Source organism: Melanerpes formicivorus, unplaced genomic scaffold (genome assembly GCF_026170545.1).
Source record: "Melanerpes formicivorus ecotype bairdi unplaced genomic scaffold, bMelFor1.0.p_v2 SCAF_67, whole genome shotgun sequence".
Lineage (NCBI taxonomy): Eukaryota > Metazoa > Chordata > Aves > Piciformes > Picidae > Melanerpes > Melanerpes formicivorus.
The window spans coordinates 2,603,884-2,629,801 of NW_027142419.1; the positions used below are offsets into that span (position 1 = coordinate 2,603,884).

General features: G+C 58.4%; 1 protein-coding gene across 1 annotated transcript in view; it reads right to left on the minus strand.

Annotated features, from left to right (window-relative positions):
• The window catches only part of ZMYND12 (zinc finger MYND-type containing 12), a 27,071-nt gene continuing 1,153 nt past the window's right edge, over positions 1-25,918 (minus strand). Inside the window, exons 3-8 of the mRNA XM_068162849.1 lie at positions 16,923-17,094; positions 15,119-15,288; positions 7,199-7,321; positions 3,898-4,018; positions 1,722-1,867; positions 1-152 (exon numbers count right to left, since the gene is read on the minus strand). Coding sequence (XP_068018950.1) covers positions 33-152; positions 1,722-1,867; positions 3,898-4,018; positions 7,199-7,321; positions 15,119-15,288; positions 16,923-17,094 — 852 coding nt within the window. The 3' untranslated portion in view covers positions 1-32. The remainder of the gene's footprint in view (positions 153-1,721; positions 1,868-3,897; positions 4,019-7,198; positions 7,322-15,118; positions 15,289-16,922; positions 17,095-25,918) is intronic.

The window sequence follows — 25,918 nt, forward strand, 5'->3', positions numbered from 1 at the left end:
GGGCGAGGCCTGGCTGGGGCACACAAAGGCCTTTATTCTGCACAGGAAGGCTTGGAGGGGATCAGCTCCAACAGACGCTGGATGGCTTCTCCAGACTGGTGCAGGTGCAGCTGTGCCACCAGCTCCAAGGCTTTCATCCCCACCTCCTGTGCCTGCAACCAGACAGAGTTGGCACAGCAGCTGTCAGGGGCTTGGCTTTTCTCGAGGGTGGTGAAAGCCCTGCGGCGGCACCGGAGCAGCTCCCAGCCCCAGCCCCAGCTCCAGAGGGTGACCTGGACAAGCTGCTTTGCAGGAGAGAGCAAAGCTGCCAGCAGATGCCATGGTGAGGCCCCAGCAGTGCAGACAGGAAGATTACTGCCCCTGGCCCCCCACACCAGCTGCCTCCTGCAGCAGCTCCTCTGCATGCTCCCAAAGCAGCTCTGTGCAGCTCTGTGACTCGGGGCTGAAGCCCTGGGTAGCTCTCCCAGGGCCTGGACCTTCTCACAGCTAGAAAGCTTTGCCTCTTCCCTAACTTGTGCCCTTGTGCCTCCCAAGCACTGACTGACACCAGGAAGGACCAGCAGTGGTCTCTATTTTCACCCTCCAAAGCATGGACAGAAGTAGTTTGGGCTTTAGAGAGCTCAGCCCAACACAGGTGGTCTCTGCTCTGCTCCAGAGGGTCTCTGCTCTGCTCCAGAAGGTCTCTGCTCTGCTCCAGAGGGTCTCTGCTCTGCTCCAGAAGGTCTCTGCTCTGCTCCAGAGGGTCTCTGCTCTGCACCTCCTCAAAGCCAATGATTTTTAAGAGAGAACCCTGGACTCACAGTCACAGTCTGGTGTGGGTGGGAAGGGACCTTTAAAACTTCATCCAGAGCTCATCCAGTCCAACCCTGCTGCACTCAGCAGGGACAGCTGCAGCTGGAGCAGGCTGCTCAGAGCCCCAACCAACCTCACCTGGGATGGTGCCAGCCATGGGGTAGCTCCCAGCTCTCTTGGTGAGGGTCTCACTACCAGGGCACTCTGAAGCCATCAGTCACAGCTGGAGCTTAGCCACAGACCAGAGGGCTGCAAACTGCAGCTGAATTCCAGGGTCTAGCAGAGGCCAGCAGGAGCTGCAGGAGTGCAGCTCACAGGGCCAGTGCAAGCCTCACCCCCTGCTGCCTGCCTGCATGGCTCAGGGCAGCTGCTCTGCTGGGGCATTCCAGGTAAGGATGAGCCCAGAACGTGTGGATGATGTCAGGATCCAATGGCAGAGCCCAGAGCAGATCCAATGGGATTTCTGAGCCTTGCCAGTGGAGAAGGCTTCAGGCAGAGCAACCTAAGCAGCTCTGCAGGCCCCCAGTGCTGCAAGGCTGTGGTGGGCTCAGGAGAGGTGAGGAGAAGGTAGGCTCCATGGTGTGAGCCAAAGCTAACCCCAACCCCAACCCCAACCCCAACCCCAACCCTAACCCTAACCCCAACCCTAACCCCAACCCTAACCCTAACCCCAACCCTAACCCCAACCCTAACCCTAACCCCAACCCTAACCCCAACCCCAACCCTAACCCAACCCTAACCCAACCCTAACCCCAACCCTAACCCCAACCCCAACCCCAACCCTAACCCCAACCCCAACCCTAACCCTAACCCTAACCCCGACCCTAACCCCAACCCCAACCCCAACCCTAACCCTAACCCTAACCCCAACCCCAACCCCAACCCCAACCCTAACCCTAACCCTAACCCTGCCAGCAGAGCCAGCTCACCTTTGGGAAGTCCCCTGCCAGGTAATGGAGCATGGCAAGAGCCTGCAGGGTCCTGGCAGTCTCCTCAGGCCTCCGCATGGGATCCTGAGCTCGGAGCCCCAGCACCGCCGGCAGCAGCCGGAGCCCCTCCGCTGCCTGGGCTGCAGCTGCACACAGAGCAGAAGGTGTTGGGGGGATCACAGAATGGACCTGGAAAGCTCATCCAGTCCACCCCCCCTGCCAGAGCAGGGTCACCCAGAGCAGGGTCACCCAGAGCAGGGTCACCCAGAGCAGCTCACACAGGAACTCAGCCAGGAGGGTTTGAATATCTCCAGAGGAGACTCCACAGCCCCCCTGGGCAGCCTGCTCCAGGCTCTGTCACCCCCACAGGGAATAAATTCTCCCTCCTGTTTCCATGGCACTTCCTCTGCCTCAGCTCCCACCACTGCCCCTTGTGCTGGCAGAGCCTGAGGAGTGCAGGAGAACAACTTCAGCTGTTCCTGTATCTCCTCCAGCCATCAAAGCCTTTGGCTGCCAGCACCCAGGTGCTGTCCCAGCTCCATGCAAATTCCACACCCATGTCCAGATATCTTTTCACCCCACCAGTCACTGCTGATTGGCCCTTGGGGAGGACATGGACTCATAGCAGTGGGGCACAAGAGCATCTTTCCTCCTCCTCTCACACCCTGGGATGGTTTCCTGTAGCCCTGTCTTGGTGTGGCTCCTGCTGCAGCAGCTGCTGCTGGAGACAGCACCAGGGGATCATAGAACCACAGATCTGTCAGGGCTGGAAGGGAGCTCAAGGCTCAGCCAGCTCCAACCCCCTGCCATGGGCAGGGACACCTCACACCACAGCAGGTTGCTCACAGCCACCTCCAGCCTGGCTGCAAACACCTCCAGGCAGGAGGCTTCCTCCACCTCCCTGGGCAACCTGGGCCAGGCTCTCACCACCCTCCTGGGCAACAACTTCTTCCTCACATTCAATCTCAATCTCCCCACTTCTAGTTCTGCTCCATCCCCCCCAGTCCTATCCCTCCCTGACACCCTCCAAAGTCCCTCCCCAGCTTTCCTGCAGCCCCCTGCAGATCCTGGAAGGCCACAATGAGGTCTCCTGGGAGCCTTCTCCTCTCCAGCCTGCACAACCCCAACTCTCTCAGGCTGTGCTCACAGCAGAGCAGCTCCAGCCCTCTGCTCCTCCTCCTGGCCCTGCTCTGGACACCTTCCAGCACCTCCAGATCCTTCCTGGCACAGAGGCTCCAGAGCTGGCCCCAGAGCTGCAGGGGAGGTCTCAGCAGAGTGGAGTAGAGATGAGGCTTCCCCAAGTGTTTCTTGTCTCTGGCAATGCTCTTTACCCACTCTAGAAGCCAAGGAGCGAGGCCTGGCCAGCCTGCAGTGGGGCACAGGACAGTGCCACCCACACCAGCCACCTCCTAGCTCTTTGGGCACCTTTACAGCCCAGGGAGAGGCTCCTCAGCTCCTCAGCTCCTCAGCTCCTCAGCTCCTCAGCTCCTCTCCTTAGACTGTTCTCCAGATGAACACATCCTGTTGCCAGCCCCTGCTGTTCCACCTTGTCCTGCTCTGGGGACAGAGCTGCACACCTGCCTGGCTCTGAGCCTCACCCCAAGGAGGACATTGAGGGGCAGGAGGATGTCCAGAGAAGGGCAACAAAGCTGGAGAAGAGGTCTGGTGGGGAGCAGCTGAGGGAACTGGGGTTGATCAGCCTGGATGAAAGGAGGCTGAGGGGAGACCTCACTGCTCCCTACAGCTCCCTGAGAGGAGGCTGGAGCCAGGTGGGGGTTGGGCTCTGCTCCTGAGGAACAAGTGCCAGGAGGAGAGGAAATGGCCTCAAGCTGCCCCAGGGGGGGGGTTTAGGTTGGACATTAGAAGAAACTTCTTCACAGGAAGGGTCCTCAAAGCCTGACCCAGGCTGCCCAGGGAGGTGCTTGAATCCCCACCCCTGGAGGTGTTTCAGAGCTGCAGAGATGTGGTGCTGAGGGCCAGGGTTTGGCACCAGTTGGAGTGGCTGCTCTGAAAGGGCTTTTCCCAGCCAAACAGCTCTGTGGTTCCATGGTTGGAAATGATCCTCAGCCAGGCCAGGGACACTGCAGGCAAACTCCACCACCTCCAAGCACCCTGTGAAGGATGGCTCCCTCACAGCCCAGCCTCCCCAGGGCTCTGCACAGCCCTTGGCACTTACTCAGAGGGGCTCCCTGGGCTCCCTCAGCCGGGCTGAGCAGAGACATTTCCGGTGGTGACTTGACATTTCTCTGCTGTGCTTGGAGTGACCTCACCAGAAAGCCATGCCAGAGGCTGGTTACCTAGCAGGAAGCACATGAGTTATTTCTCCCGTGTGAATGCAGGGCATTGAGCAATTGGTTGTTCTGTAAACAATGCCTGCTGCAGTGCCCAGCCCCAGCAGTGCCAGCTGGGCCAGGAGCAGGCTGCACCTGACCCCCCTGCTGCCACTCAGCCACCTGACCTGAACAAATCCAATGAGATTGCCAACCAAAAGCAAACTGGGTGGAGGTCTGGCAGGGGAATGGAGGCAGCTTCCACACCTGCCCGAGCTGCCCAGGCCCAGGTCACAGAACCCCAGCCTGCTCTGGGTGGGAAAGGACCTGCAGAGCTCACCCAGTCCAACCCCCTGCACTCAGCAGGGACAGCTGCAGGGGAGCCCCAGAACACTGGGGGGGAACGGAGGCAGCACCCCTGGGGGGGTCTTGCCTTGCAGGGAGTCTACAGGAGCTGAAGCTGAGTGCCAAGGGTGCCCATGGCACCCAGAGCAGCGTCTCTGGGGGCAGGAGGGGAAGCAGCCAGAGGGGCTGAGGCAGTGTCCTCAGGCTGGGCTCTGCTGGGATCAGTCACAGACTGCTCTGGGTGGGAAAGGACCTTTAGAGCTCACCCAGTCCAGTGCCCTGCACTCAGCAGGGACAGCTGCAGCTGGGGCAGGTTGCTCTGAGCCCCAAACGGCCTCACCTGGACTGGTGCCAGCCATGGGGCAGCTCCCAGCTCTCTGGGCAGCCAGGGCCAGGCTCTCCCCACCCTCAGGGTCAAACATTTCTCCCTTCTCTCCATTCTGAATCTCCCTTTTCTATTTCCAAACCATCCCCCCTTGGCCTGGCACAACAGGCCCTGCCCAAAAGTCTCTCCCCAGCCTTCTGCTGTGCCCTTGAAGCACTGCAAGGCCACCAGGAGGTCTCCCTGGAGCCTTCTCCTCTCCAGGCTGAACAACTCAGGGAGTGATAGGACTAGGGGCAATGGAATGAAGCTGGAGGTGGGGAGATTGAGGCTGGAGGGGAGGAGGAAGTTCTTCCCCATGAGAGTGGTGAAGCCCTGGACTGGGTTGTGCAGGGAGGTGGTTGAGGCCCCAGCCCTGGAGGTGTTTGCAGCCAGGCTGGCTGAGGCTGTGGCCAGGCTGCTCTAGTGTGGGGTGTCCCTGCCCATGGCAGGGGGGTTGGAACTGGCTGAGCCTTGTGGTCCCTTCCAACCCTGAGTGATTCTATGGTACTATGAACCCCAACTCCCCCAGCCTGGCCTCCCAGCAGAGGGCTGCCAGCCTTTGGTTGCTGTTTGTGCCCTGAAGGGATCAGGCTACAGGGAGGAACAGCTCATTTGGTGCAGCCCTTAGTGCCATCGGGTAACCATCACTGCCTCTGCTTGCTGCTCCCTTCTGCCCATGCCCCACCAGGAGGACTTCCCACTGATTCTCAGCCTCAATTTTCAGTGCCTTGTTTGTGTCCTGCTGCTGCTGGGCAGCTCCTCCCCAGCCATGGACACCCCTTGGCCACACTCCCCACCTGTGGCACTCTCTTTAGGCTCTGCTGTGGGTATGGGGCAGCAAAGAAGCTTTGTCACAAGGTTTGGCTGCTCGAGTTGAAACCAACCCTGGAGTGGTTTGGGTTGGAAGGGAATCTAAACATCACTGAGTTCCAACCCCCTGCCATGGGCAAGGACACTTCACAAGGGCTGGTGGTGATAGGATGGGGAGCAATGGAATGAGGCTGGAAGAGGGGAGGCTGAGAGTGGAGATGAGGAAGAGATTCTCTAGAGGGAGGGTGGGGAGACTCTGGCATAGGCTGCCCAGGGAGGCTGGGGCTGCCTCCCCCCTGGAGGTGCTCAAGGCTGGCAGCCAGGCAGCAGTGGCATCCCCCAGGGATCAGTGCTGGGCCCCATCCTCTTTAACATCTTCATTGATGATCTGGAGGAGGGGATGGAGTCAGGCATCAGCAAATGTGCAGCTGACACCAAGCTGGGAGCAGATGTTGGTCAGTTAGAGGGCAGAAGAGCTCTGCACAGGGACCTGGACAGGCTGGGCAGATGGGCAGAGGCCAACAGGATGGCATTCAACAAGTCCCAGTGCCAGGGGCTGCACTGTGGCCACAGCAACCCCAGGCAGAGCTACAGGCTGGGGGCAGAGTGGCTGAGAGCTGCCAGGCAGAGAGGGACCTGGGGGTGCTGATTGACAGCTGCCTGAACATGAGCCAGCAGTGTGCCCAGGGGGCCAAGAAGGCCAAGGGCATCCTGGCCTGCATCAGGAAGAGTGTGGCCAGCAGGAGCAGGGAGCTCATCCTGCCCTGTGCTCAGCACTGCTTAGGCCACACCTTGAGTCCTGTGTCCAGTTCTGGGCTCCTCAGTTTCAGAAGGACATTGAGAGACTTGAAGGTGTCCAGAGAAGGGCAACAGAGCTGGGGAGGGGTCTGGAGCACAGCCCTGGGAGGAGAGGCTGAGGGAGCTGGGGTTGCTTAGCCTGCAGAAGAGGAGGCTCAGGGGAGACCTTCTTGCTCTCTGCAACTCCCTGCAGGGAGGTTGTAGCCAGGTGGGGGTTGGTCTCTTCTCCCAGGCAGCCAGCAGCAGAACAAGAGGACACAGTCTCAAGCTGTGCCAGGGGAGGTTCAGGCTGGAGGTGAGGAAGAAGTTCTTCCCAGAGAGAGTCATTCATCATTGGGATGTGCTGCCCAGGGAGGTGGTGGAGTCCCCATCCCTGGAGGTGTTCAGGAGGGGATTGGATGTGGCACTTGGAGCCATGGTTCAGTCATGGGGTCTGTGGTGACAGCTTGGACTTGGTGATCTTTGAGGTCTCTTCCAACCTTGGTGATTCTGTGAGACTGTGTAGGCCTTGAGCAAGCTGTGCTGGTGGGAGGTGTCCCTGCCCATGGCAGGGGTTTGGAGCTGGCTGATCTCTGAGGGCCTTTCCAACCCAACCCATTTTATGAGTCTATGAATCACAGAATGGTTGGAAAGGGCCTTAAAAGATATCCAGTTCCAACTCCCCTGCCATGGGCAGGGCCACCTCCCACTAGCCCAACTCCAAGAAGCATGCTTCACCTGCAGAGGGGATTGATCTCTCCTGATCTTCACTCACAGCAGCACTCAAGCATGAAAAGGGTCTCTGAGCCAGGCAATGCTGGCACCTGCTGTGGCACCATCACATGAGAGGCAGCCAGGAGCATGAGAAAGAGCAGAGAGAGAACCTGAGGATGACCTTGGGCCTCACCAACCTTGGCACAGAGCGAGTCTGCCACCTCCAATTTGTTCTGGTGAAGGTAAACTTTGGCCATGTGGAAATACCCTCCAGAGGCCTCAACACATCTGGGGCCAAGCGTGGAACAAGTGAGGTAAACCTGAAAGGGAGATTGGAAAGAGCAACAAAGCAGCAACCAAAAGGTTCAGGTCTCCCAGGGGACCTTCTGGTGGCCTTCCAGGATCTGCAGGGGGCTCCAGGAAAGCTGGGGAGGGACTTCTGAGGGTGTCAGGGAGGGATAGGGATCTGGAACACCTCTGAGAGGGGCAGGAATTGCTGGGACAGGGAGGCAGCAATGGGCACTGGCAGCCCAGAAGGCCAAGGGCAGCTCAGCTGCCAGTGCCCTTTGGCAGAGGTGGAGGGAGAGGCTCCTGCCCCTCTGCTCTGGGCTGTCAGGGAGGGAAAGGACTGGGGGGGATGGAGCACAACTAGAAGTGGGGAGATTGAGATTGGATGTGAAGAAGAAGTTGTTCCCCAGGAGGGAGGTGAGAGCCTGGCACAGGCTGCCCAGGGAGGTGGTGGAAGCCTCCTGCCTGGAGGTGTTTGCAGCCAGGCTGGAGGTGGCTGTGAGCAGCCTGCTGTGGTGTGAGGTGTCCCTGCCCATGGCAGGGGGTTGGGACTGGATGGTCCTTGGGGTCCCTTCCAAGCCTGATGATTCTGTGTGAATGCTCACAGCAAACCCGGGGAATTTTCCCTTAGGGATTAATCCCAAGGGTTCCTTCTTCCCCTGTGTGAGCAGAGCACTGCTTGCTCCTGCCAAGTGTGGCCCTGCAAAAGCTGAAGTCTGGGCTTAATGCCAGGGAGCACAAAGCCCCCAGCCCCCTGCTCGCTGGGGCAGAAGAACCTGAGCCCAGCTGGAGCACAGGGCAGGACTGATTCCCACCTCTCCTCCTGCAGGACTCCTGAGGGCACAGCCTGCTGCTGCTTCCCAGCTCTGCAGCCCTGCCTGTGGTGCCCATTTCTTGCCCCCCCCCTCAAAGCCCCAGCTGGGCAGGGGGAGTGGGAGGGCAGTGAAGCATTCCAGCTATTCTGAGCTGGCTTGTGACTCTCAGCAGATCTGACAGGCAGCCAAAGGCCAGGCAGGTCCTGGGCTGCTCTGACGTAGAGCAGGGAGCTGCTAATTAGCAGCAAGTCATCACCTGATGTCCTCCCAGGCCCCCAGAGCACCAGTGGGGAACCTCCCTGAAGGGGGAACCTCACAGTCTGAGGGAACACCTCCTCCCTCCCTGCTTCCCCAACGTGTTGGAGAACATCCAAAGTGTTAGGGAGAACCTCACAATCTGGTGGGGGAAAAAAAAACCACTTCAAATTTGGTAGAAAACCTCCAAATTCCTTTAGGAGGACCTCAAAATGTGGTGGAAAGAACCCAAACTGTGGAGGGAAACATCCCAAATTTGGTAGCAAAGCCTCCAAAATCCTTTAGGAGGACCTCAAAATGTGGTAGAAAAGATGCAAAAGGTGGAGGAGAGTGGCTGTCCATGGCTCCATGTCCCAGGGGAGGCCAGGGACAAGCAGAGTCCCTCAGGGATCAGCCCTGGGCCCAGGCTTGTTCAACATCCCTGTGGGTGCCATGGACAGTGGCATTGAGTGCAGCCTCAGCAGGGTTGCTGCTGACACCAAGCTGTGTGGTGCAGCAGACAGCTGGAGGGAAGGGATCCATCCAGAGGGAGCTGGGCAGGCTGCAGAGGTGGGCACAAGCCAACCTCAGGAGGTTCAACAAGAGCAAGGGCAAGGTCCTGCAGCTGGCTGGAGGCAATCCCAGGCACAAATGCAGGCTGGGCAGGGACTGGCTGGAAAGCAGCCCTGAGGAGAGAGCCTTGGGGGTGCTGGGGGAGGAGAAGCTCCCCAGGAGCTCTCAGTGTGCACTTGCAGCCCAGAAAGCCAAGCAGAGCCTGGGCTGCAGCAGGAGAAGTGTGGCCAGCAGGGCAAAGGAGGTGATTCTCCCCCTCTGCTCAGCTCTGGGGAGACCCCACCTGGAGTCCTGCCTCCAGTTCTGGAGCCCCTATGGCAAGAGGGATGTGGAGGTGCTGGAAGGTGTCCAGAGCAGGGCCAGGAGGATGAGCAGAGGGCTGGAGCTGCTCTGCTGTGAGCACAGACTGAAGGAGTTGGGGCTGTTCAGTCTGGAGAAGAGAAGGCTCTGAGGTGACCTCATTGTGGCCTTCCAGGATCTGAAGGGGGCTCCAGGAAGGCTGGGGAGGGACTGCTCAGGATCTCAGGGAGTGATAGGATTGGGGGGAATGGAATGAAGCTGGAGGTGGGGAGATTGAGGCTGGAGGGGAGGAGGAAGTTCTTCCCCATGAGAGTGGTGAAGCCCTGGACTGGGTTGTGCAGGGAGGTGGTTGAGGCCCCAGCCCTGGAGGTGTTTGCAGCCAGGCTGGCTGAGGCTGTGGCCAGGCTGATCTAGTGTGGGGTGTCCCTGCCCATGGCAGGGGGGTTGGGACTGGCTGAGCCTTGTGGTCCCTTCCAACCCTGACTGATTCTGTGATACTATGATCCCAAATTTGGTGGAGGTTTTCAGGGAACCTCATAAGGGGGTGGAAAAGACCCCAGGGCCTGGGAAAAAAAAAGACCTCAAAAATTGTGGTGGAGAAGACCCCACAAGTGGGAAAAGCTCCAAAGTTTTAGGAGAACCTCAGGATTTGGTAGAAAGCAGCCAAAATGGGAAGGGAAAGATCCCACAGTTGGTGTGAAGCTTCCAAATGCTTTGGGCAACCTCAAAGCTTGGTGGAAAAGACCCCAAATTGGGTGGGAAAACCTCCAAATGAATGTGGGCACTGGCTCAGCCTCCCAGGGGGGATGTTTCTCCCTGGCTGTTCCATAGCCATCCCTGCTGCACAGGGCTGGGCAGGGATCACACAGCCACAGAGCTGCCAGGGCTGTTGAGGCTCTCTAGGATCATCCAAACCAACACAGAGCCACAGAGCTGGCAGGGCTGGAAGGGAGCTCAAGGCTCAGCCAGCTCCAACCCCCTGCCATGGCCAGGGACACCTCACACCACAGCAGGTTGCTCACAGCCACCTCCAGCCTGGCTGCAAACACCTCCAGGCAGGAGGCTTCCTCCACCTCCCTGGGCAGCCTGTGCCAGGCTCTCACCACCCTCCTGGGCAACAACTTCTTCCTCACAGCCAATCTCAATCTCCCCACTTCTAGTTCTGCTCCATCCCCCCCAGTCCTATCCCTCCCTGACACCCTCCAAAGTCCCTCCCCAGCTTTCCTGCAGCCCCCTGCAGATCCTGGAAGGCCACAATGAGGTCTCCTGGGAGCCTTCTCCTCTCCAGCCTGCACAACCCCAACTCTCTCAGGCTGTGCTCACAGCAGAGCAGCTCCAGCCCTCTGCTCCTCCTCCTGGCCCTGCTCTGGACACCTTCCAGCACCTCCAGAGCCTTCCTGGAATCATAGAACCACAGAACTGTCAGGGTTGGAAAGGACCTCAAGGCTCAGCCAGTTCCAACCCCCCTGCCATGGGCAGGGACACCTCACACCACAGCAGGTTGCTCACAGCCACGATAGGGGCTCCAGAACTGGACAGAGTGCTCCAGGTGGGAGTGCTTTGGGGGAGCCAAAAAAGGGGTAGAAAACACCAAAAATGTGATGGAAAAGACTCAAAGTTTAGTGGAAAAACCTCCAAGTTTTGAGGAGAGACTCAACATTTGGAAGGAAACAACCCAAAATGGGGAGGAGAAGCTCCCAAGCTTGGATAACTTCCAAAGCTTTTAGGAGAACCTCCAAATTCTTAGGAGAAGATCAAAGTTTGGAGGAAAACTTCCAAAAGGTGGTGGAGGAGACCCCAAAGTTGGTGGAAAGCAACAAATATGTGGTGGGAAAGATCTCAATTGTAGTGGGGGGAAAAAAGCTCCAAAGGTTTTAGGAGAAACTCCAAATTTGGTGAGGAAGACCTCAGATGCAGGGGGAAAAACCTTCACAGTCTTAGGAGGGACTCAAAATGTGGAGGAAAACACCCAAAAACTCCATCCCCCTGGTGCCTGGGGGCTGTGGGGCAGGCTGTGGATGTGGTCTGCCTGGGCTGCAGCAAGGCCTTTGCCACCATCCCCCACAGCAAACTCCTGGCCAAGCTGTCAGCCCCTGGCTGGGACAGCAGCTCTCTGAGCTGGGTTAGGAACTGGCTGGAGGCTGAGCCCAGAGAGTGGTGGGGAATGGTGCCACAGCCAGCTGGCAGCCAGGCACCAGTGCTGTGCCCCAGGGAGCAGTGCTGGGCCCCAGCCTGATCAATATCTTCATTGATGATCTGGAGGAGGGGATTGAGTCCATCATCAATGAATTTGCAGCTGACAGCAAGCTGGGGGCAGGAGTTGATCTGTTAGAGGGTCAGGAGAGCTCTGCAGAGGGACCTGGACAGGCTGGGCAGATGGGCAGAGGCCAAGGGCAGGAGATTGAACACATCCAAGTGCCAGGGGCTGCACTTTGGCCACAACAACCCCATGCAGAGCTACAGGCTGGGGGCAGAGTGGCTGAGAGCAGCCAGGCAGAGAGGGACCTGGGGGGAGTCGTTGAGATTAGGCTGAACATGAGCCTGCAGTGTGCCCAGGGGGCCAAGAAGGCCAAGGGCATCCTGGCCTGCATCAGGAGCAGCGTGGCCAGCAGGAGCAGGGAGCTCATCCTGCCCTGTGCTCAGCACTGCTTAGGCCACACCTTGAGTCCTGTGTCCAGTTCTGGTCCCCTGAGGTTAGGAAGGACATTGAGAGACTTGAAGCTGTTCAGAGAAGGGCAGTGAGGCTGGGAGGGGTCTGGAGCACAGCCCTGGGAGGAGAGGAATATTTTAGAAGAACCTCCAAATGTGTTGCACCCTCCCCTCAGATTTGGTGGAAAACCTCCAAGTTCTTTTAGAAGAGCCTCAAAATGTGGATGAAAACCTTCACAATTTGGAGGGAACCCCCAGGAGGATTGGTGGAGTCCTCCCAGCTGCTTCTCAGGGAGGGTCACCCACATCCCAAAGCAGAGCAAGCACTGCAGGGTTAGTTTGCATTCCAGTACCTCCAAGGGGCTACAAGCAAGCTGGGGAGGGACTTTGGACCAGGGCTTGGAGTGATAGGATGAGGGGGAATGGGTTGAAGCTTGAGGAGGGGAGAGTGAAAGTGGAGAGGAGGAAGAAATTCTTTCCAGTGAGGCTGGGGAGGCTCTGGCACAGGCTGCCCAGGGAGGCTGTGGCTGCCTCCTCCCTGGAGGTTGTTCAGGGCCAGGCTGGATGTGGCCTGGAGTGACCTGACCCAGTGGAAGGTGTCCCTGCCCATGGCAGGGGGCTGGAACTGGATGATCTTTAAGGTCCCTTCCAATCCAACCCATTCTGTGATTCCCTTTGGAGCTGCTGACCTTTCAAGGTCCCTTCCAAGGCAGAGCAGTCAGTGCTGTCAGAATAGAAAGGCTCTAAGGCTGCCCAGCCGCCTGCCATCACTCACACCCACACAAAGCTGCTCTCAGGTTACACAGAGGGTTACACATCACTCTGCACCTGGTAAATTTAGTCCCTGGCAGGCAGAAATAGGCTGTGGTGGAGCTGCTGCCTGTGGGGGTCGAGTGCCAGGCGAAGCCTCCTGGGGGGCAGGGTGGGCAGGGGCTGCCTCCAGCTGGGCACAGCAAACCCTCTGGGGGCTGAAATCAGCAAATCAGGGAAAGCCACAGGGACAGAGAACAGGTTGGCTTGGAAGAGACCTCCAAGATCATCCAGTTCCAACCCCCTGTCATGGGCAGGGACACCTCCCACCAGCCCTGATTGCTCAGAGCCTCATCCAGCCTGGCCTTGAACACCTCCAGGCAGGGGACAGCCACAGCCTCCCTGGGCAGCCTGTGCCAGAGTCTCCCCAGCCTCACTGCCAACAATTCCTTCCTCATCTCCAGTCTCAGTCTCCTCCCTCCCAGCTCAAAGCCATTGTTCCTCATCCTGGCACTCCCAGCCCTTGTCCAGAGTCCCTCCCCAGCTCTCCTGGAGCCTCTTCAGGAGCCCTCACTCAAAAGAATCTCTGTCAGTATTGAGGTGAAATCCACAGCTTCCAGCCCAAGCTCAGTGCTGTCAGCTCAGCATCTCCACTGCCAGAGACTCACAGAAGCCTAAAATGGGTTGGGTTGGAAGGGACCTCAAAGCTCATCCAGTTCCAGCCCCCTGCCATGGGCAGGGACACCTCCCACTAGCCCAAGCTGCTCAAGGCCTCATCCAGCCTGGCCCTGAACACCTCCAGGGAAGAGGCTGGGGGTGAGGAGAAAGTTCATCCCAGAGAGAGTCATTTGTCATTGGGATGTGCTGCCCAGGGAGGTGATGGAGTCACCGTCCCTGGAGGTGTTCAGGAGGGGATTGGATGTGGCACTTGGAGCCATGGCTTAGTCATGGGGTCTGTGGTGACAGCTTGGGCTTGATGACCTTAGAGGTCTCTTCCAACCTTAGTGACACTGTGAGACTGTGAGGCAGCCACAGCCTCCCTGGGCAGCCTGTGCCAGAGTCTCCCCAGCCTCACTCTCAACAATTCCTTCCTCATCTCCACTCTCAGTCTCCTCTCTCCCAGCTCAAAGCCATTGTTCCTCATCCTGACACTTCAAGCCCTTGTCCAAAGTCCCTCCTCAGCTGCTGCTGCTGGCACTGAAATAGTTAATTGTGGCTCTGGAGGCACTGCCTGGCCGAGGAGCACTGGGCAAAGCAGCCAGCAGAGAGGGGAACTCCACTGGTGACCACAGGGCAAGCACACCAGCCTGGGGAGCAGGTCTGCTCAGCTCTGCAGCATAACAAAGCTGAGCCACACACTTCTGAGCAGCTGCAGTGAAGACACAGGATAGAAAGGGTGAGAAGGGGCTGTGGGGATAGGCTGAGGGCAGTGGTTTGCAACTGGAGCAGGGCAGGTTTGGACTGGACCCCAGGAGGAAGTTCTGCACAGGGAGGCTGGGGAGACACTGGCACAGGCTGCCCAGGGAGGTGCTTGAGGCCCCATCCCTGCAGGCATTCCAGGTCAGACTGGATGCAGCCTGATCTAGGTGGAGCTGCCCCTGCTGCCTGCAGGGGCTTGGACAAAGTGATCTCTGAGGGTCCCTTCCAGCCTGGGGCATTCTGTGGCTGTCACTTCAAGGACTGGGACACTCCCAAGCACAAATACAGGCTGGGCAGGGAATGGATGGAGAGCAGTGCTGAGGAGGAGGGCTGGGGCATGCTGGCTCATGAGAAGCTCACCATGAGCTGGCACCAAGCACTGCCAGCCCAGCCCCAGCCTGTCCTGGGCTGAGCCTCAGCAGTGTGGGCAGCAGGGGCAGGGAGGGGATTCTGCCCCTCTGCTGAGACCTCCCCTGCAGTGCTGGGGCAGCTCTGGAGCACCCAACACAAGGACATGGAACTGTTAGAAGGGGCCATTGGAGGCCACAGAGATCATCCAAGGGCTGGAAGCCTTCTGCTGTGAAGACAAGCTGGGGCTGTTCACTCTGGAGAAGAGAGAGCTCCAGGGAGACCTTAGAGCAGCCTTCCATGACATGAAGGGGGCTGTGGGAGAGCTGGAGAGGGACTTCTGACAAGGGCTTGGAGTGACAGGACAAGGGGTGGTGGCTTCAGACTGGAAGAAGCTGGACTGAGCTTTGACAGGAGGAAGAAATTCTTCCCCATGAGGGTGGTGAGAGTGCAACAGGCTGCCCAGGGAGGCTGTGGAAGCTCCAAGCCTGGAAGTGTTCAAGGCCAGGCTGGATGAGGCCTTGGACATCCTGGGCTGGTGGGAGGTGTCCCTGCCCATGGCAGGGGGTTGGTGCTGGATGGTCTCTAAGGTCTCTTACAACACAGTTCTGGGGTTCTCTGATTCTCTCTGTAATGTGGTTCCTCAACTCAGGATCACAGATCTGGGTTCTCACATTGATCTGGACAGGTTTGTTAGCCAAGGAACTGAAATGGAAGAGTTTGTGGACTTGAGTTGCTCACCTCATGGGACAGGTGGTACAGAGCCTGCTCAAAGCTTCCTTTAGCAGCACAGAAAAGCCCCAGATGGTGATGGAGCAGAGCCTGGAGGGCAACACTGCAGCCTGGAGTGCTGAGGACAACCCACTGGGACTGGCAGAGATACCTGAATGCCTGCTGGAGGTCACCACTCTCTGAAAGGACACAGAGGAACAAGCAGGAGAAGGAGGATTTGTTCTGCAGGAGTTCACTGAGCTCTGGCTGCTTCCCACCACAGCAGTGTGAGATGCAGGCCTGGGCTCTGCACCCCCAGCTCTGGAGCCCCCAGCACAATCAGGAGTGGAAGAGGGTTCAGAGGAAGGTCACAAAGATGAGCAGAGGGCTGGAGCCCCTCTCCTGTGGGGACAGGCTGGGAGAGCTGGGGCTGTTCAGCCTGGAGAAGAGAAGGCTCCAGGGAGACCTTAGAGCAACCTTCCAGTACCTGAAGGGGCTCCAGGAGGGCTGGGGACAGTCTGTTTAGAAGGGCCTGTGGGGACAGGCCAAGAGGCAATGGTTTTAAACCAGAGCAGGGCACTTTTAGATTGGACATTAGGAATAAATTCTCTACTGTGAGGCTGGTGAGATGCTGGAACTGCCCTGAGAAGTGGAAGTGCTGCAGGCCAGGCTGCAAGGGGTCTAGAGCAACCTGGTCTGGTGCCCCTGCCCATGTCAGGGGGTTGGAACTTAAAGAGGTCCCTTCCAACCCAGCCCTTTGCAGGGTTCTGTGACTCCCCTGCTGGGGACACCTCTGTGAGGTCAGGACCAGGCTGCCAGCTGGGCTGTGCTGTGCTGGGCTGTGCCTGGGGCTGCAGGAGCAGCTCACTGCTGTCTGACACACTGTTCCCAGCAGCTCAGCTGCAGGCAGCCCCTGAGGACTTGTCCTTTGTCACACCAGCATTACTCATGGCATATTTTTTTCCCCTTTCCTCACTCCCCATTCATGCCAAGCCTGGGGTGCTGGCAGCAGGGCCCTGCCTGTGCCCTGGGGCCGGTGATGATCTACGGTGCCTGCTGCCTCCAGCCCAGGCCCTGTGCTCTGGCAGGGTTTGTGCAGCCAGGGAGCTTGGCTGCCACGGGCAGAGCACCATGCTGGGGATGAGCAGAGGTGTTCCTCACATGCAACAGCCTCTCAAGCCTTTGCTGCTTCCCTGCTACAAGTGCAACCAACCACCCTCCATAGCTGAAGGCTCCAGGAGAGCTGGGGAGGGACTGCTGATAAGGGCTGGGAGTGCCAGGACCAGGGACAATGGCTTTGGGCTGGGAAAGGGGAGACTGAAACTGGAGATGAGGAAGACATTGTTGAGAGTGAGGGTGGGGAGACTCTGGCACAGGTTGCCCAGGGAGGCTGTGGCTGCCTCCTCCCTGGAGGCTGGAAGGGGCTTTGAGCAGCCTGGGCTGGTGGGAGGTGTCCCTGCCCATGGCAGGGGGCTGGAACTGGCTGAGCTTTAAGGTCCTTCCCAGAGCCCATTCCATGGTTCTATGAATCCATGACTGAACTCAGCACTGCTGAGAGTCCCAGGAAGCCATGGAGGCAGAGAACAGGTCTTCAAACTGGGAATTAGTAGAGAAGGAGAAACCATTTCCCTTGCTGTCCCTGCCCCCATCACCCACGAGTGCTTCTCCTGAGGGGGCAGGGCTGTGACTTCTCCAATCTCCCTGGAATGCCCTTGGGGCCGGGCAGGGTAGAGACATGGCACTGCTCCTTCCCTGATAAATGGCAAAAGGAAACCAGAAACCTGACCCCCGGGAGGCCCTGCCCTTGCCAGCAGTGCTTTCAGACAATGCTTACCCCTGGAGATCTCAGCCAAGGTGAGGTAGGCAGGCACCAGCTGCACGGGGTCGGAGCCGTGCACCCGGGCGCTGAAGCGCAGGGCGCACAGAGCTGCAGGCAGAGCTTCCTTGGGCTTGCCCTCCAGCACCAGCTGCTGGGCTCTGCTCTGTGCCAGGCCCAGGATCAGCTTCTGCCAGGAGACAGGAACGGGTCAGAGTGAGCCAAGAGTGGGGAGAAAGAAAAACCACACAACGTTTGGGTTGGAAGAGACCTTGAAGCTCATCCAGCCCAAGCCTGGCCCCAGCCCTGCCAGGGCACCACTGAACCATGGCCCTCAGCACCACAGCTACCCAGCTTTGAAACCCCTCTGGGGATGGGGACTCCACCACTGCCCTGGGCAGGCATGGCCAAGCCTGGACAGCCCTCAAGTTTCATAGTTTCATAGTTTCATTCAGGGTTGGAAGGGACCACAAGGCTCAGCCAGTTCCAACCCCCCTGCCATGGGCAGGGACACCCCACACTAGAGCAGCCTGGCCACAGCCTCAGCCAGCCTGGCCTTAAACACCTCCAGGGCTGGGGCCTCAACCACCTCCCTGCACAACCCAGTCCAGGGCTTCACCACTCTCATGGGGAAGAACTTCCTCCTCCCCTCCAGCCTCAATCTCCCCACCTCCAGCTTCATTCCATTCCCCCTAGTCCTAGCACTGCCTGAGATCCTGAGCAGTCCCTCCCCAGCCTTCCTGGAGCCCCCTTCAGATCCTGGGAGGCCACAATGAGGTCACCTCAGAGCCTTCTCTTCTCCAGACTGAACAGCCCCAACTCCTTCAGTCTGTGCTCACAGCAGAGCAGCTCCAGCCCTCTGCTCATCCTCCTGGCCCTGCTCTGGACACCTTCCAGCACCTCCAGATCCCTCTTGTCATAGGGGCTCCAGAACTGGACACAGTACTCCAGGTGGGGTCTCACCAGGGCTGAGCAAAGGGGAAGAAATTGCTCTTCATGTCCAACCTAAACCTCCCTTGGGGCAACTTAAGGCCATTTCTTCTTCCTTGTTACTAGGGGAAAGAGACCAACCCCCACCCAGCTACAACCTCCTTTCAGAGAGCTATAGAGAGCCAGAAGGTCTCCTCTCAGCCTCCTCTTTTTCAGGCTGAACAATACCAGTCCCTTCAGACTTCTCCTCCAAACCCTTCACCAGCTTTGCTGCCCTTCTCTGGACCCATTCCAGCCCCTCAACGTCCTCCTTGGAGTGAGGATCAGAACCATTCCTTCTTGCTTAGGCAGGTGTGCAGCTCTGTCTCCAGAGCAGGACAAGGTGGAACAGTGTGGGCTGGTAACTGGATGTGTTCCTCTGGAGAACCCTCTGAGGAGAGGAGCTGGGGAAACTCTCACTCTCCAGCCCCTCAATGTCCTGCTTGGAATGAGGAGCCCAAAACTGTCCCCAGGATTGGAGGTGTGGCCTCAGCGGTGCCCAGTCCGGAGGGACAATCCCTGCTGCGGTGCTGCCGGCCACACTCTTGCTGGTGGCCAAGCCAGGATGCTGGTGGCCTTCTTGGCCACATCTTCTGCATAGTCTCATTTTACATTGGAGTTTGCAAAGTGTAAAGGCTGTGCTGCTCTGTGTCTGTAATTAATGGAAGGGAATCCAAGCTGTCGTATCAGAGCCTGCCCTGCATTCCTCCTGCCAGCAGCAGCAGCTTTGGACACCTTCTCAGGTCATGTGGTGTCTTATGAGCAGAAGAATCCTTTACTCCTGCTGACAAGGGCTAATAAGGCTGCAGAATGGGAGCTGTGAAGCGCAGCAAATGCTCATCACAAGACCAGGGGAAAGCTCAGACAGAGGCCGCGGCGGGGCCCCGCAGCCGGCGCTCGCTGTGACTCACCGCAGGCAGCGGAGCAGAGCCTTTGCCAGGCTGCTGCCAGCAGGGCACAGCTCCAGCGGCAGGAGACGTGGTCTGGAAGTGAGGAGGGAGCTCAGCTCTCACATGGCCCTGCAGCCTCCTCACCCCCTCTCCTGGCCGGTCCTGGGCTGGGGATTTGGGGTGTGGAGCCTGCAGAGTGAGCCCAGCTCAGCGCTGCCTGGGGCACAGCATCGCCCTGCTGCGCATCCCCCGCTCCAGCCGGCTCCGGGGCTCAGGCAGCTCCTCTTTGCTGTCAGCATCCCTGTTCCCCACACGTGTAGCTGCTGCTCCTCGCAGTCCTCACCACAGTTGGTCTTTTCACCCTTTGCAGCTTCCTTTGGATGCCTGCTGGCTGCCAGGAGCAGCCGGGCAGCTGCTGGCGCGCTGAGGGATGCCAGCAGAAAGCAGCCAGGGTGCCTCTGGACCTGCTCCTCTCTGCTTCCAGCACTGCCAGCTCCCAACACTTCTGTGCTGGGTTCTCACACAAGTGGTGCTGTGGGAAAGCTGCCTGGAAGGAACTCGTGTGGCTGGTGTGCCTGGCACCGCTGCCAGGGTCAGCCAGCAAGGCGCTCGCTGTGGCTGGGAGGCAGGGGCAGGTCTGGGAGGCAGGGGCAGGTCTGGGAGGCAGGGGCAGGGCTGGGAGGCAGGGGCAGGGCTGGGAGGCAGGGGCAAGCCTGGGAGGCAGGGGCAGGTCTGGGGGGCAGGGGCAAGCCTGAGAGGCAGGGGCAGGGCTGGGAGGCAGGGGCAAGCCTGGGAGGCAGGGGCAGGCCTGGGAGGCAGGGGCAAGCCTGGGAGGCAGGGGCAAGCCTGGGAGGCAGGGGCAGGCCTGGGAGGCAGGGGCAGGGCTGGGAGGCAGGGGCAGGTCTGGGAGGCAGGGGCAAGCCTGGGAGGCAGGGGCAGGTCTGGGAGGCAGGGGCAGGCCTGGGAGGCAGGGGCAGGCCTGTGCAGCAGGCAGAGAGCTCCATCTCACCTCTTTATTGCCTCCTGCTTTGCAGCTGTGCAGCCCAACCCCCGGGCTTTCAGAGGCCAGGCTTTGGCATTTGCTGAGCCTAAGTGCTTAGAGAGAGGCAGGGAGTCACTGCCTGGGTGATGCAACAGCTGAGGGACAGGGAACCTCAAGGACAGTGTGTGAGTGTTTCATGGAGATCCTGGCAAGCTAAGGGAACATCCTGTCTGCAGGAACGAGGGCTGAGTGATGGGGGCTGGAAGAGACCTCTGGAGGCCCTCCAGCTAAAGCAGAGGTACCCACAGCAGCTTGCCCAGGACCCCAGTGTCCAGGTGAGGTTGGAATCTCTCCAGAGAAGGAGACTCCAGGACCTCTCTGGGCAGCTTGCTCCAGGCCTCCAGCAGCCTCACACCAAACAACTTTCTCCTGCTGGTCACATGGAACCTCCTGAGTTCCAGTTTGTGCCCATTGCCCCTTGTCCTCTTGCTGGGCACCACTGAAGAGAGTCTGACCCCATTCTCTTGGCCCCCACCAGTGCTTTAGCACCTGCTGAGCATTGATCAGATTCCCTCTCAGGCTGCTCTTCTCCAGGCTCACCAGCCCCAGGGCTCTCAGCCCTCACAGAGCTGCTCCAGGCCCCTCAGCATCTCTGGGGCCTCTCCTGGACTCTCTCCAGTAGTTCCCTGTCTCTCTTGAACTGATGAGCTCAAAACTGGATGCAGTACTCCATGTGTGGCCTCTCTAGGGTGGAGAAGAGGGGAAGGAGAAGCTCCCTTGACCTGCTGGCCCCACTCTTCCTCCTGTACCCCAGGAGACCATTTGCCTTCTTGGCCACAAGGACACATTGCTGGCTCCTGACTAACTTCCTGTCTCCTGGCACTCCCAGGGCCCTCCCCGCAGAGCTCAGTGTCAAAGCAGACACCTCGGAGTGCTCTGCTACAGCACAGAGAGCCAAGAGAACACAGTGGCCAACCCTCTCCTGCCACTGAGCTACCAGCACATGGAGAGTGAAAATGGCACCAGAGCCAAGCCCTGCTGGGGCAGCCTGTGGTGCCCAGCAGAGCATCAGCAGACACTGGGCAAGGAGCACCAAAAGCTGTTAGTTAGCAGGTTGCCTTCCTGCTTCCTCTGTTGGGGCTGCTGCTGCCTGTGCTGTGTGGGCATCAAGCAGATTGTCACCTGGGGAGGTGCTGGAGATCAGCACCCTTCTTTTCTGACTCCTTGCAGCTTCCCATGCCATGAGCTACCTCCAAACAGCTGCAGGGAGGGTGAGCAAAGGGTTAGACTCTTGCACTGCACCCAGCAGGAGAAGAAAGGGCAGGAGACAGCAGGAGCCCTGCAGCACTGAATATTTCAGGCTGTGCAGTTCCAAGCCTGGGGGGGGATCGTTGGCTGTGGCCCAGCACTGGTTTTCATCTCACCTATAGCCCCACACCCCCAGGGCTGCAGCCCTGGGGGCTCTGCTCAGGTCTGCTGTGATCACAGCGTTCTCTGCAGGTGCCCCCACGCAGTCTTGCCCTAGATAGGGTTTGGGGGAGGCTGAAGAGCCCAGCTCTGCTCCAGGTGGGAGCAAGGGGTTGGGAACACACTTGGGGTTTGAGGCCACCTTCACTGACTCCCTGCCAGGCAGCCAAAGGCCGGGGTGCCAGGGGGAGGAGGCGTGAGGAGGAAGGCAGGCAGGGGTGAGCCGGGGCCTGCGCTCGGCCGCAGGAGGCTGCGGCTGGCTGGGGCCTGGATCTCTTCCCGTGCCCAGGGGCTGTGGGGAGCTGACATCAGGCAGGCAGGCAGGTGAGGCTATGCCACAGACAGAAACTTGGAGAGCACTCAGTTTGGAGGTGCTGTCTGCAGGCAGCCCCTTGGCTATGTTGACAACAGCAGATTTCTATCAACAAAGCTTTGGAGAGCCGGCGAGGAATGAAACTCAGCAGCTCCTGGCTCTCAGCTTCACCTCCTTTCCCTTCAGCCACAGGGCACTTTGCTCTGCAGCAGCTTCCCTCTGTCCTGACTGAGCCTCAGCCCTGTGTTTCCTAAACAAACCCCTGAAGCACAGCAGAGATGTTCCAAACCTCACAAACCTACAGGCAGGCTTCCAGCAGAAGGTTCTGAGAGACTCTTCCCTCAACTCCAGAGGCCCTTTGCAAGCTCTGTGAATAAGAGTGTGAGGAAGCCACCAAGACAGACTCAGCCTCTCCACACTGCTCCTCCAACACTTGTTGGGCAGTCCAGGCCCAATGCTGCCCACTCTGCATCTTGCTGGAGGCAGAGGCAGGCTCCATTTGGGGGCTAGCAGCTGCAGCCTTGCTGTGGAGCCAAGCAGGTAACCAGTGAGGTGGTTCCACTCTTTCATCCCCTTCTTAGGAGAGAAGGAAGACAAAGTGTCCCTGCACTTACTGTTCCCTTCTGCTATTTCAATAGCCTGGAGACAAAGGTCAGAGAACAAATGCAGCAGGCTTGTTACAGCTCCTATAAAACTCTCTGTTTTGAGTAAAACCCAGAGGCTGCTCTCTGTGCCTCCTCCCATGAGGTCACCCCAGGTCTCCCTTCCAGCCTCAGCTCTGGGGTGCCCTCCATGGAGATGTGACTCTCCCATCTCCACCCCCCCAGCCCAACCCCATCTTCCTGCTGTCTTCCCCAGAACTCAGTCAAAACAAGTGATCAGCTTCCAGCTAACAAGGAGTGTTTCCTGATCTGGCACTCCTGTGGTTATTTGTAACCTGTACATCATCAGGGCTGGAGGCTGTCCCAAGAAGGGCAACGAGGCTGGGGAAAGATCTTGAGAACAGGGCTGGGGAGGAGCAGCTGAGGGGCCTGGGGGTGTTAAGTCAGGAGGAAGCTGAGGGGAGACCTCCTTGCTCTCTGCAGCTCCCTGAGAGGAGGCTGGAGCCAGGTGGGGGTTGGGCTCTGCTCCCTGGTTTCAAGGGATTGAATGGGAGGACCTTGCTGGCTGTGACATCCCCAGGGCAAAACTCCACTGCCAGGGGAAGGGTGTCAGGGGACAACCTGGGCTCCAAACCTGTCCCTGAGCTTCACCCCAGCCTCTGGGGCACCCTCCCTGGTAATAGAAGGAGAGGAAATGGCCTGAAATTGTGCCAGGAGAGGTTTAGGTTGGAGATGAGGAACAGTTTCTCTGCTGCAAGAGCGCTCAGGGATTGGCAGAGGCTGCTCAGGGAGGTGGTGGAGTCCCCATGCCTGGAGGTGTTCCCATGTGTGCCCATGGCAGCTGGGGCCAGGGTTTGGTGCCTATGGGGGGGGTGGGTTGCTGGTTGGACTGGGGGATCTCAGAGGCCTTTTCCAACCCAAACAGTTCTGGGATTTATGCCTGCAGCAGAGGCAGTCACAGAGGCTCCCAGCATCAGCATGCAACACGTAGGTGAAGCTTCTTGGAGGAATTTTAAGCAGGTAAGGACTTAAGAAAGCTGCCCCCACCCCCACCCCCAGCCCAGCAAAACCAAATTACATTTATTTTCTTTTTTTTCTCTTAACTTTGCAGACTTTATAAATAAAAGATGAACCTAAAAGTAACCTGGAACAAAGGAGCCTTTGAATTCCCCCCCCCGGCCCGACGCTGCCAGGCCACGCTGTTCTGACAGACCTCCCGTGGGCCTTGGCCAAAGTTCTTGGCTGTGGGCTCCAGACAGATGGGATTCTGCAAAGCCAAAGCAGGGTGGCAGAGCCAATTCCCACAAAGCCTGAGGAAATCTGCTGCCTTCAGCCTGCCACAGACTTCCACCAAGCAGGACTGTGAAGGTTCCACCACCGTTAGACTTCCCCCTCCGTTAGACCTCCCAGGACCAGGGAAGGGCAACCGAGCTGGGGAAGGGTCTGGAGAAGAGGGCTGGGGAGGAGCAGCTGAGGGAGCTGGGGGTGTGGAGTGTGGAGGAGGCTGAGGGGAGCCCTGAAAGGAGGCTGGAGTCATAGTATCATAGTAGTATCATAGAATCAGTCAGGGTTGGAAGGGACCACAAGGCTCAGCCAGTTCCAACCCCCCTGCCATGGGCAGGGACACCCCACACTAGATCAGCCTGGCCAGAGCCTCAGCCAGCCTGGCTGCAAACACCTCCAGGGCTGGGGCCTCAACCACCTCCTGCACAACCCAGTCCAGGGCTTCACCACTCTCATGGGGAGGAACTTCCTCCTCCCCTCCAGCCTGAATCTCCCCACCTCCAGCTTCATTCCATTCCCCCTAGTCCTAGCACTGCCTGAGATCCTGAGCAGTCCCTCCCCAGCCTTCCTGTAGCCCCCTTCAGATCCTGGAAGGCCACAATGAGGTCACCTCGGAGCCTTCTCTTCTCCAGACTGAACAGCCCCAACTCCTTCAGTCTGTGCTCAGTCAGGTGTGGGTTGGTTTCTTCTCCCTAGGAACAAGATAGGACAAGAGGCAATGGCCTCGAGTGCACCAGGAGAGGTTGAGGTTGGAGATGAGGAAAAGCCTTTTCTGAAAGAGTGGCCAGGGACTGGGGCAGGTTCATGGGGGGTGGTGGAGTCACTGCCCCTGGAGCTGCTCAAGAAACCTGTGGCCATGGTGGTGCTGGGTTGAAGGCTGGCCTGGGTGACCTTAGAGGCCTTTTCCAACTGAACCAATTCCACAATGCTGTGATTTTCTTTCTGGATGGAACAAGAGGACACAGACTCAAGCTGTGCCAGGGGAGGTTTAGGCTGGAGATGAGGAGAAAGTTCTTCACTGAGAGAGTCATTGGTCATTGGGATGTGCTGCCCAGGGAGGTGGTGGAGTCCCCAGCCCTGGTGGTGTTCAGGAGGGGATTGGATGTGGCACTTGGAGCCATGGTCTAGTCATGAGGTCTGTGGTGACAAGTTGGACTTGGTGATCTCTGAGGTCTCTTCCAACCTTGGTGACACTGTGAGACTGTGATGCCCCCAAGAAAGGCCTCAGTAACGAGCCAGCCACCAGAGCCACAGCACCTGGCCCCCAAACCACCTTCAAAATACCCCAGGATGTAAACACCAGAGGATGAATGATGCTCCTCTCAATGCCTGATGGTCAGCAGCTCACTTTGCTCTCTTCTGCTGCCCTGTGAGGCAGTGATGGGGAGTTATGTAACCACAGGAGGATGATTTATTTTGCTGGGCAAGAGCATTTGCAGCAGCAGATGTGTTTGGGTGGGTTGTTGTGTTTTATCAACAAGTGTGGAAATGCAGATCCTGCCATCCCCACAAACAGCAAATGAGAAGAGCTGCAAACCACAGGGGCTGGAAAGCAGCTGCACATCTGCACCACCCAGGAGGCCCAAAGCTGGAGATAAAAGACTGCACTTAGTGGGAGAGGGTGTTTCAAGTTGGCCAGGTAAACAAAGGGAGGGCACTTTATTTCTTTGCCCCCCTGCTTTGAGGAAGGGGAATCCCTCTCAGCAGAGTAGGATGAGGGCAGCTGCAAGAAGCAAAAGTCAGCTTGGATCCAGAAGTGCTGCGGGGGATGGACGAGCAGCCTGGCGAGGGGGGAGATCCACCACTGCCTCTGCCTGAGGGAGCTCAGGCCTGTGACAGGGAGAGGAGGCTCACAGGGCAGGAGAGGAGGTGCTTCCACTCTTCTAGTTAGAGCTTTTGTTTCAAACAAGCCCCTACAGCACTGCAGCCAAGTACTGCTCACTCCACACCGCTTGCAGCAGCACAGGAAGGAGAGAGCTAACTGAGGCTCAGCAGCAGCTCCCTGCAGCGCTGTGAGCCTCACAGAGTCATGGAGTCACACAGCTGCTCAGACTGTTGAGTCCAAGCCTCACCCCAGCCCTGCCAGGGCACCACTAAGCCATGGCCTCAGCACCACATCTCCAGGGCTTTGAAACCCCTCCAGGGCTGGGGACTGCACCACTGCCCTGGGCAGCCTGGGCCAGGCCTGGACAAACATTTTGGGGAAGAAATTGTTCCTCATGTCCAACCTAAACCTCTCCTGGGCCAACTTGAGGCTGTTTCCTTTTGTCCAGTCACTTGTTCCTTGGGAGAAGAGACCAACCCCCACCTGGCTCCAGCCTCCTTTCAAGGAGCTGTAGAGAGGCAGAAGGTCTCCCCTGAGCCTCCTCTTCTCCAGGGTGAACAACCCCAGCTCCTTCAGCCCTGCTCTCCAAACCCTTCACCAGCTTTGCTGCCCTCCCTTGGACAGCAGAGCTGGTGAGAGGCTGACAGCACAAGTCCAGGGTTCCTGACAGACCTGGGTAGGC